At 44.3% G+C, this 9,991-nt stretch overlaps 6 protein-coding genes across 6 annotated transcripts; 4 read left to right on the forward strand and 2 right to left on the reverse strand.

Moving 5' to 3' along the window:
* The first annotated feature begins 435 nt into the window (after positions 1-435).
* PHALS_15221 (uncharacterized protein) lies at positions 436-1,211 on the forward strand. Its single transcript, XM_036407255.1, has one exon. The coding sequence runs from the start codon at positions 601-603 to the stop codon at positions 802-804; it is 204 nt and encodes a 67-aa protein (XP_036263495.1). The 5' UTR covers positions 436-600; the 3' UTR covers positions 805-1,211.
* Positions 1,212-1,214: 3 nt separating this feature from the next.
* Positions 1,215-2,872, forward strand: PHALS_07345 (histidinol-phosphate transaminase; the record flags this gene model as incomplete). Its single annotated transcript, XM_024720794.1, has 7 exons — positions 1,215-1,416; positions 1,470-1,602; positions 1,668-1,941; positions 2,003-2,113; positions 2,186-2,476; positions 2,544-2,630; positions 2,705-2,872. The coding sequence occupies 7 exons, from the start codon at positions 1,215-1,217 to the stop codon at positions 2,870-2,872; spliced, it is 1,266 nt and encodes a 421-aa protein (XP_024585957.1).
* Positions 2,873-3,202: 330 nt separating this feature from the next.
* On the reverse strand, positions 3,203-4,453 carry PHALS_07346 (Domain of unknown function DUF1084; the record flags this gene model as incomplete). Its single annotated transcript, XM_024720795.1, has 5 exons — positions 3,203-3,557; positions 3,620-3,722; positions 3,788-3,848; positions 3,927-4,174; positions 4,246-4,453. 5 exons carry the CDS (start codon positions 4,451-4,453, stop codon positions 3,203-3,205), a joined length of 975 nt encoding a protein of 324 aa, XP_024585958.1.
* Positions 4,454-4,514: 61 nt separating this feature from the next.
* PHALS_07347 (uncharacterized protein) lies at positions 4,515-6,841 on the forward strand (the record flags this gene model as incomplete). The annotated part of the gene is made up of 8 exons (XM_024720796.1): positions 4,515-4,613; positions 4,683-4,892; positions 4,970-5,293; positions 5,380-5,561; positions 5,619-6,048; positions 6,132-6,455; positions 6,525-6,753; positions 6,816-6,841. The coding sequence occupies 8 exons, from the start codon at positions 4,515-4,517 to the stop codon at positions 6,839-6,841; spliced, it is 1,824 nt and encodes a 607-aa protein (XP_024585959.1).
* On the reverse strand, positions 6,840-7,570 carry PHALS_15224 (uncharacterized protein). Its single transcript, XM_036407256.1, has one exon. The coding sequence runs from the start codon at positions 7,037-7,039 to the stop codon at positions 6,845-6,847; it is 195 nt and encodes a 64-aa protein (XP_036263496.1). The 5' UTR covers positions 7,040-7,570; the 3' UTR covers positions 6,840-6,844.
* A 1-nt stretch (position 7,571) lies between these two features.
* On the forward strand, positions 7,572-9,635 carry PHALS_07348 (tbc domain-containing protein; the record flags this gene model as incomplete). Its single annotated transcript, XM_024720798.1, has 2 exons — positions 7,572-7,582; positions 7,682-9,635. 2 exons carry the CDS (start codon positions 7,572-7,574, stop codon positions 9,633-9,635), a joined length of 1,965 nt encoding a protein of 654 aa, XP_024585961.1.
* Between the last annotated feature and the right edge of the window lie 356 nt (positions 9,636-9,991).

Raw genomic sequence — 9,991 nt, forward strand, 5'->3', positions numbered from 1 at the left:
GTTATCTGCTAACTCGTGCTTGCTTTGAGTATAGAACGAAAGGTCGGTGACCTAAATTGCGCTTCCTCTAAGCGCGACGCTACGGCAGCCCCGCTGCACAGCTTGCCGTCAACCGCATAAATTGAAATACGCACTAAAATGAATACTTTGTTGTCAATGCTGATACTGGCCTTTGAAACAACAGCATTCTCTGCAAGATACGCTAGTAAGAGTCATTGTTGTATTGGAGGGTTGGGCAGCTTCCTAATGAGCTGGCCGCGGGATGCCGTGAGTCGGCGTTACCGTGCACTTTTCACAGAAGAAGCTTAGATTCTGAGATTCCGCGCTAACAAAGGCACTGAGGTTGGGTTTGTACGCTCCTACGAGAAACTTAAACGAGAGCATCTGCCGTCTTGGTTGCTCTGCTTTTAATGATTATGATTGTACAATTGGACCATTATTAAGTATATTTGTCTAACTACGCGTATTGGAACTGGTACCGATGAAATCGATTTTCTACCATTTAAGATTACCTTCAGAAAAAAGTTGATGTAATCTGGGTGTGTCATTTTAGGTCCACATTCTGGCAAAAAATCTTTTTGCGTTTGTTGATGTGGACTCATGTTGTTACCTCGTCGCACTCTACCTAGCTTAGCTTACTTCCTTCTGTCAAATGAGGTGCGACAAATGATCCTTGAGAGTCTTGTAGATCGCCAGACCAGGTATGGCGTCACGCCGCATGGCAACGCTTCATACATTTGCAAACTTTCGCACAATTTATTTGTCATTGCCAAAAAAATACACACCCGAACGGAGTATACCTGAATGGTAATTTGCTTTACTTTTAAATGATGAAAAAATGGCAGCAGAAACATCTTCCACGATTGTGACTCGCACCGCTAAAAAATCTTATTGATTAATCAGCGAAGTAGCGCACCTCGTGATTTCATTGATGTGTCCTCAAATCGCGGCCATTCCATCATCATCCATCCCCGTCGATTGAAATGGTAGAAGCCTAATTCTTTTTTTCGCGTTTGAGCCAGATCAAACTAGTTCTTGAATACAACTCATTCCGCTATCGTTTGGAAGAGAACAAATGTGGTGTTGCGTGTTTGCAATACTTTACTTTTGGATTCTTCTTTCATAATAAAGGGAAGGTGTTTTGTATGTGAGCCATCTAGCCACTGATGTTATATAAGTGTCATTTTTTGGATTTGAATTTACTATTTCACAAAATGGACACGCGCAGTGCCGTAGCGCTGGGAGTGACCGCTGGCCTGGGTGTTGGCTATCTACTTGGCAAGGCCCAGCCTACTGTCAACCGCTCTGATACAGTAAAGGAGCTCGCCAAGGATGCAGACGAGGTGGAACGCCTTATTCGAACAAACATTTTGGATCTCACTCCGTACCGATGTGCCAGGGACGACTATGACCAAGGTAAATCAGTACAATAGCACACTCAAAGCGGATTTTAATCGCTTTGATCGCAGGTGTTTTACTGGATGCTAATGAAAATAGTCTAGGACCACCGCTGCAGGGCCACAAACAGTATCAAGCCATGGAACTAGAGCGCTACCCGTGTCCGTACCAATCTGAGTTGAAAAAGGCAATTGCAAACTTCAGGTGCACCAGCTTAGGCTTAGGAATGTTAGACTATCGCCTTATTTATTGCGGCGATGTTTTCGCAGGAATCAAGGCTCGGCTTACGGAATCAGTGAGGCAAATATATTCCTTGGCGTTGGAAGTGATGAGGCCATCGACTTAATCATTCGCGTAGCTTGCACTCCTCGTGTGGACAGCATTATAATCACACCGCCTACATACGGCATGTATAGCGTTTGTGCGAATATCCACGATGTGAATATTGTATCAGTACCACTGCAAATTGAGTGTCCAGCAGAGAACCCAGATGGACTAAACGCCGACCTTCCACTGCCTGTATTCCACATTGATCCGACGAAAGTGAGATGTAATTTGATTGCTTCTATGCTTGCATCGATCCTATTCTATCTGCTTGCTTTAGATTCTGAATTCTACCACGTCGAATACAAAAATAATTTTTTTGTGCAGCCCGGGCAATCCCACGGCGAACATTTTGCGTTTAAAGGATGTGGAGTCGATACTTCATTCAAAGGTAAACATACACATATGGGCTTTACGATACACAAATTTTATTTCGCTACATTCTTCATTTGCGTGAATATAGAAGTACAAGGGCTTTGTGGTAGTAGACGAAGCTTACATTGACTTCGCTGACGCTCCTGGTCTGTGTTCAATTGTAAACAAGTATAAGAGGCTAATTGTGCTTCAGACGCTTTCAAAGGGCTTTGGGCTTGCCGGTATTCGACTTGGCATTGCTTTCGGTGACCCAAAACTGATTCGGGTGCTGAACAACGTAAAGGCACCATATAATATCAGCAAGTTGACGTCGGATGTAGCACGCAAAGCGTTGTCAAATTTGGATCAATTACGCAAGAATGTGACACTTATCAGAGAGGTATGCGTATACTATTGGCGCAAGTTGAATATGCTTGAAATAAAAGTTGGTGGATTTGACGACACAGGAAAAAGATCGGGTAATCAAGGAGCTGCAAAAGCTGAGTTTTGTACGTCGTATTTTTGCCTCCGACTCCAACTTTGTACTTTTTGAGGTAAGCAAGAATAAGCTTTGCATCGACACTTTTTAGACTTGTAATTGAATTACGTGGGCAAAATATGTCACCAGATTCCGCACGCACTCACTGTTTACCGGCAAATGGCAAACCGTGGAGTTGTGATTCGCTATCGTGGCAATCAGCACTTGCTTACTGACTGCCTTCGTGCTACAATTGGATCTCGTGAGGAGAATGATCGCATGCTTGAGCTACTTGTAGAAGTGTCGGGCGAACAATAAGCACAGAAGGTGCTACGCAATTTTTAATTGCAGCAGTTTTAGACTGAAAAAATATAAGTGTTACTAACTGCGATAGCAATGACTGAAAAAATCAATTCGCAAACTGCTTTTTCAGCTATTATCTTAATGAAGTGGCTGTGCCGAACAGTACTCACCTAAAATCTACTTGTTTGAGCTAAGAGCGCTGAATTATGTGTACGATGGCAAAAAAATGGCATCGCAATATTTGTATGCAAACTCAGCTAGAACAATTAAAACTTCGCGTTTACGATGCCAAAAAGCGTTCACGTCAAGGCATCAAAAACAAAAAAAATGCGAAGCACGGCGCATTCACCCGCGAAGCAAACTCTTTCTCATCGAATCTTCTCGGTCCGTTGCACTATCGATGCCAATACCCTGGCTAAGAAAAAGCGTGCCACCTCGAATGGGACTTGCCTTTGAGGGTCTCCGGCGGATAGGAAGTCGACGATTGAAATAGAGCACTGATAGCGCCGGCACGATTTCTAATAGAGCGTAGTAAACTACGACTACAAGCCACGTGCTATGATCATGTAACTGTCTTTTCTCCGTCGACAAAAAGATCTGCAACCCGCAGCGAGTCATGAAACAAAACGTGCCGATTGAGGTCATAGTTGCCAGTTCATTAAGCTTTTTCGATCGAATTTTAAGCTCCACTGGCACAGATCTACATCATAACAACACGATGTGATCAATCAATATCTAACAATCAAAGTTCCTCTAGCCTACCGCAGTTGAAGGTAAGCCTTTCGACCATAATAAATAAATCCGATAGCTATAATCATAAAGATTTCCATGTTCAAGACTGCTTGTGATCTCGTAAAGAATGCACCTGCATGGTGAGCATCACATCTATTACAATCTAAAACGCGGCTCCAAATATACTTATTCACGCACGCTCGTTTCGCCACACAGAAGCGTAAAATACCCAGAAGAGTCCTTGAATTATCATTACCACCTGAATCACACATATTTATAGTTAGAGCCATGATACCGAAGCACAAACTATTGCTACCGATACATGTCCAATACATACCACAACAAACCATCGTATTGCAGGTTTAACTACATTTGTCTGCGTCGCCAATTGGTCCACTGCGTTGTAGTACACACCCGCCCAAAATTGAGCCAGTAGCGCATTTATTGCAAAAAAGGCCAGAATTGGCACTTGGTCCATGATGTAAAACCAATCTCGCTCACTAGTCGAGCAATTGGCAATACTGACCTCTCCGCTCAACACATCGCACCAATTCGAAGCAATCAATGCCAAAAACACTGAGCGCACTGCACAAACATATGTCACACCATCCATGAGAAGAATAGAACTCCAAAGGCTTGTGAAGCTATAATCTCACCAAAAGCCGCAAAGAACATGAGCAGGTGTATCATCTTTTGAACTGTCCATGGGCGGTAACGGCACAAATTGCGCACGAGCTGGACCCCTGCTGCGCACGCCACCAGCGCATACAAGATACAATCAATAAGAAAGGCCACATCCACGCTTTGCTCTGAGTCATCTGAGCTACTGCCATCGTCACTGAGCAGCGCCCATGCCTGATGCATCAGAGAATATTAGTCACTGTTATCAGCTTTGTCTAACCGCGATTGAGTGACATTTGGTGAAATGGCAGAATTGCAAGACGATGATGTGCAGCAGCTTTGGAATTTATCCTGCTTATTAGCACAAAGAAATTTGACAACGCAGACGGCGCAATGCCTGGAGGTGGGTTGGTGGTAGCACACCCTGAATAAAGGAATACTATGTCAGTATAAATCTAACTGTCGACCACAGCCTCTGTGTTCCATTGATTGCAGCGTCCGCACTCCTAAAGTTCAAGCAATTTTACTACAAGCGAATATACTGTTGGCTGAGATATGTAGTGTTGCTTGCAGCAACAGTAAAAAGGTTAATAATCGTGATATCTGGGCGCGCCGAGTGGCCAAAACAGAGAAATGCATTGATTCTGCTGACTCTGCTATAGCACGTGGAGTCCCTTGTACCGTAAGTCTTTACGGTTCAGTTGTTGTTGTTAGCGCTTAATATCCTGATATTAAGACGTCATTATGAGAGCTTTTTAGGTTGGCAATAAGCTGCGGCTTGTAAAGGTCAAATTTTTGCTGCAGCAACAACTTAAGGCCGAAAGGTCGGAAAAGAATCGGCGAATACTGGAGATTTTGTGCGAGGGTCTCAAGAGCTGTGCAGAAGGTGAAAGCGGAAATTCCGAGCTTGCCGGCAAATTTCACAGATACTTTAGTGTTAAGTTGAAGGCTTGTTTGGTGAAAATGCATTTTGCCACTTTCTCAGCGAAGTATTCTGGAGTCGGCGGTGTCAGCAGTGCTTTTGTGGAAAGCTTAAAATATCTGCGAATGGCGCTACCAAACTATGTCGACAAGAATTTTTTGGTAAGACGTTAAAACGGAATCTGTACTATGAAAGTGCAAGTAGATTCTTTTGTGATGCTGACGCTCTGTACTGCTTCATTGTACAGCTATGGCTAGTGGAGGTGACTTGTCATACAGCTATCTCGTCATTTCAGCCTGGAAGTACCGCCGAAATGCACCAATTAATTGATTTTGGCCAGGACTTTTTTGACAAAGTGGCGATTGAGATTTCGATTTCACGAGACATTCGCATTCACCATTCAATAATCACTGTCTTTTACTATTTGCGGTAAGTTTGTCACGATCGCTCTCTCAAAAGATAAGCTTACCTCTGATCATTTTGTAGAGTTGGGAAGGTTACAAAAATTGCGCCATTATTGGAGCAAATTCAAATTTTGTCTCGAAACACAAGTGAACAGCCTACTAGCGCTATCAAGAATGCGTACTTTGACACTATTTTGAAATCGATGCGAGCGTCTGCCTTAGCGTATTCTGATCCGAAGCTGGCGCTTGATCTAGCGATGAATACTATTCTCTCAGCCCAAACAAATTTGAAAACATACGACCAGCATCCAGCAGTTCGATTAATGCTTATTGCGACATTGTTCGACATGCTGCATCTGTACTGCAAGCTGTTGGGCTTACAATGTCGATACGCAGAGATGGGAGCAAGCATTGTACAGATGACAACATTATTTGCAACGTATAAGGTTGACTTGGAACGCACCATATTCTATCGCTACTTCCTCGCGCGCTGTCACTCCTTGATCGCAAAGGTACGATGTTAATGTCTCGCCTATACAACTATAAGTCCTTCTCATCTGTTCATTTTGATTTTGGTACTATGTCCATTGCGCAGTATGCTACAGCGATCGGAAAAGTGAAAGATGCATGTGCACATCTAAATCACGTTGTAGATAAGGTGCTGCCTACCCCTACGGACGGTGAAGAGTTGTATCCTGATTCTTATCTAGCTGTGTGGGTCGACATGCTTGAAGTGACAATGTATTGCTGCGGTCTAGCTACTGATCCAACACTAGCATGCAACGATTCCTCGACGATTGAACCAGCGAAACAAATTTATCCATCCCGCATCTTGTTAGATTGGGCAGCTCGCAACATAAACTTGGACACTTTGCAAAACCAGATGAACAAGTGCTGCAGTGTCGAGTTGCAAGCAAAGGTATGCCACGCTTTTGATGCGTGATTGCAGTTTAATGATTGATCTGAGAAACGACTCTTATATTGATAGTTCAATCTTGCTCTCGTTAAATGGATGTGGGCTACAGAAGAATTGTCTGGTGGTCACGGAGAAAATTATATTGAGCACTTTAAACTTGAGGGACTTCGGCCAAAAGCTTTGACGCTTCTCCACGAGGCTCTCCAGCACCTGACCACGAATGTAATATGCTGTGAAACCACATCCGAGATCATGGCGCTGTTTGGACTGCGGCTAGTGGCCCTCGGAAAGCTGGAGCAAGGTGAAGACATGCTTACGAATGCCATGGGCATCAGCCTTGACACCAAAAATGTGCTGCTACAGACACGACTTTTAGCGGTGGTGTTTAAACACTATTCCAATAAATGCCTAGTCGAGGCGCAAGCAACCGTAGCTGCCAAGTATGAAAAAACTTCAGCTTTGCTCCAGCGGCGAATTGCATCCGCGCTTGCTGAAGATGCCATGAATGGGGCATTATTGCGATGGACTGCAGGTGGGAGTAGTGCAAAGGCGACACCTTTGCTTAAGTGATATTCAGTTCGTTGCATATTTAATTTAGTGAGGCAGTCAATTTAATACTTTTAGGTACATATATCTTCCTCCGTAACATTTCCCTGAGTTAACATCAGCACTCCGTTCAAAGACGCGCCACAGTGCCTGCAGTGTGCTTGATCGCTTGCGCCATCGGCACGCCTTGCACCCTCATCGCGGTTGCGCACGATGATCCCATCGCATCCGCCTAATGCATTGAGTTAGCGCTACTGAAGTGCAATTACCAAAATTGTCCTACCATAAAGCGTAGTTCGTTTTGGAGTGACACGGCGAAGTTGCCCACCAAGATTTCGGCGACGTGCTGTAGCGCTCGTACCACTTTTTCCTTCATCTCAAATTTTTAATTACGTCAAGCACAAAATGGGTATAATGTCCCATTTTACCAGATGTCTCTGATATGAGTTGGCTCATCTGATGCTCTAACTGGCATCCAACGCCAGGTCGCATCTTGAAGAAATATGCGTCTACTGACAAAACTATCATAACGCTTTTCTTCAACTAGTGGACATTAGCGCGCAGTTTATCGCTATGCGGCATCAGTAAGTCAGCTTCGACCGTATCTTTCCCTTATACAACTTCTTAGAAGACGCCTATCCATTTTGAAATTATTATTCACTGTCGAGCTACTTGATGAATAGGAAGCGATTGTGCGTGGAGGTCGTGGGAGCTCGCAACCTCGAGAGCCCCCAGTCCGTTGATGCCTATTGTGTCGTGGGACTATGCGACATAAAGTCGAATGCTCGCGGACGCTCGTATCTCGCCGGGTCGCCCAAATTTCGATCTTCGACTGTGACGTCCTGTAAATGCCCAACGTGGGGACATGCAATAGAGCTTGTCGTGCCTGTTAATCCTGGGAGATTGAGGCTGAGAGTGCAACTCTATAGCGCTAAGAATTTTTTTTTTGACATGTTCCCATTCGGTAGCAACACTTTGTTTCATGAAGGAGAAGAGAACGCTTCGTGTTCAATCGGAACGGAGCATAAGCAGACAGCTTTTACTTCACACACCATCGTGAATGGAGTCATAGGAGTTCATGATAGTGACAGTGACGATGTGGTCACTCTTTCGGAGGAGGAAGACGAAGTTGATCAAATTATCGGAGACGACGATGTTTTTATGTCTTTGGTTGGTGAAGAAACTGTGATGAATGCGGCGAAGCATACCGATGATGAGATGCTAGGCATTCTAGAAATTAATCTGACTTCACTTTGCAAGCCGACGAAAGTCGTAACCGACTCCTGGTACAGTCTAGGTGGTACGAGAACGGGAGAGGTGCGGATCCGCACTATTTGGGTGGAAAAAACGGAGAAGCCGCTAACTGCACAAGATCGAGCGATGCTGTTTGAAGCGCATGCAAGCCGTTTAATGTCGAAGTCTATGAGTGACTTTTACGGATTCACGATACCGTTGGCAGCTAGGAAGGATTGGGTACATTTACGCTCTTATCAAGATTGTCGAGAGGAGAGACGCGTCGAAGTATGGACAAAATTGTTTAGTACACAATTACCCGAGCGTTTACGCCGGTGCTCATACAAGGCGAAAGATAGTGAGGAGAAAGCTCTGCTGATGCAGCTCACTAGGGCTGGTATTCCACGTCATATGCGAGAATCCGCGTACTTAAATCTTTCTGGCGCGAGCGAGAAGCAGGCGATTGCAGGGCATAATTATTATGCTGATCTTGTAGAAAAAGCTGAGAAAATGGACTTGGAGACGTTTTGCCAAATTGAACTGGATATTAATCGTACTTTTGGAAATTCTGGCACGACAATAAGCTCCGAGTCGGGTCGCAGTCGTCTACGACGGATTCTTCAGGCCTATTCTCTGCGCAATCCACGTGTGGGGTATTGCCAAGGTTTGAACTTTATTGTAGCTTTTTTGCTATTGATGGCGGATGAAGAAAATGTGTTTTGGCTTTTAAGTGTCTTTTGCGAAGATTTGTATCCGGATTTCTACTGCCAAACGATGTGCGGTGTCCAGAGGGACATGTTGGTGATGAAGAAATTAGTTGCTGAGGAGCTTCCGCTACTAGACAACTTTGCTTTAGATATGGGACTTCCGCTTGAGCTCCTGGGCTCACAATGGCTTTTGTGTCTATTTACAACAACTTTTCCGAGTGAAACTGTGTTCCGCATCTTTGACTGTATTTTTACGGAGGGTTCGTATTTCGCATTTCCTGTCATCATGGCACACCTGCGTCACTTAGAGCCAACTTTGCTGGGTCTACATGAGTTCCAAGACGTGTTGTCCTCAATCAAAAATGCTGAATGTACATGCATCGATGGGGATCTTTTCATGGAATTAGTATGTAAAGAAATGAAAGGCGTCACGATGGCTCGGGTGCAGAGGCTTCGGGAACAACAGTGTGGATCTGTACGGAGCGTAACGGAGCGAAATGAACGTACCCGTGATTTCAATAATCAACTTGCTGCTATCTGTGAAGTTCCCGCGTTTTCTAAATATGCCGCAGGGCTTCTTCGTGCTATCCATGAGGAGGCGGAAGAATCGTCTCGCTCGGATGTAGCCTTCGTGTTGACGATACTTTGCCATGGGCTTGTATGGCTTGCAGAACGATCGAAGCAGTGGAGCCGTTGAATGTTGCATATAAGACGCCATACGAGATGTTTTGCGACTTCGCCATGACTATAAAAAGCCGTACGACCGATATTTAATTGAGGCTAAACCGCTAGCTGGACTGGTATGTTCATTGTATAAGTAGTGGAATGTGTTTAAGTGTAGAATCTTATGATGATATCGAAAGGCGTCGCCCTTTACAAATGATTGCGGTTAATCCTTAACCATTACAATGAATTACGTCATCAATGCGTGATTTGAAAAAAAGCTCATCTATTTCTTGCCTCTTTTGGTAATGGTGTTTTTCTTTACACTTTTGATAGTTGACGACGCCTTCCGCTTTTTTGCGCTATCTCCAGTACTCGGCAGCACTTTGA

Source organism: Plasmopara halstedii, assembly GCF_900000015.1.
Source record: "Plasmopara halstedii genome assembly, contig: Scaffold_3109, whole genome shotgun sequence".
Classification (NCBI taxonomy): Eukaryota; Oomycota; class Peronosporomycetes; order Peronosporales; family Peronosporaceae; genus Plasmopara; species Plasmopara halstedii.

Coding starts and splice junctions, on each gene's coding strand:
- PHALS_15221 (XM_036407255.1), top strand. CDS start 601: ATGTTGTTACCTCGTCGCACTCTACCTAGCTTAGCTTACTTCCTTCTG.
- PHALS_15224 (XM_036407256.1), bottom strand. CDS start 7,039: ATGCAACGAACTGAATATCACTTAAGCAAAGGTGTCGCCTTTGCACTA.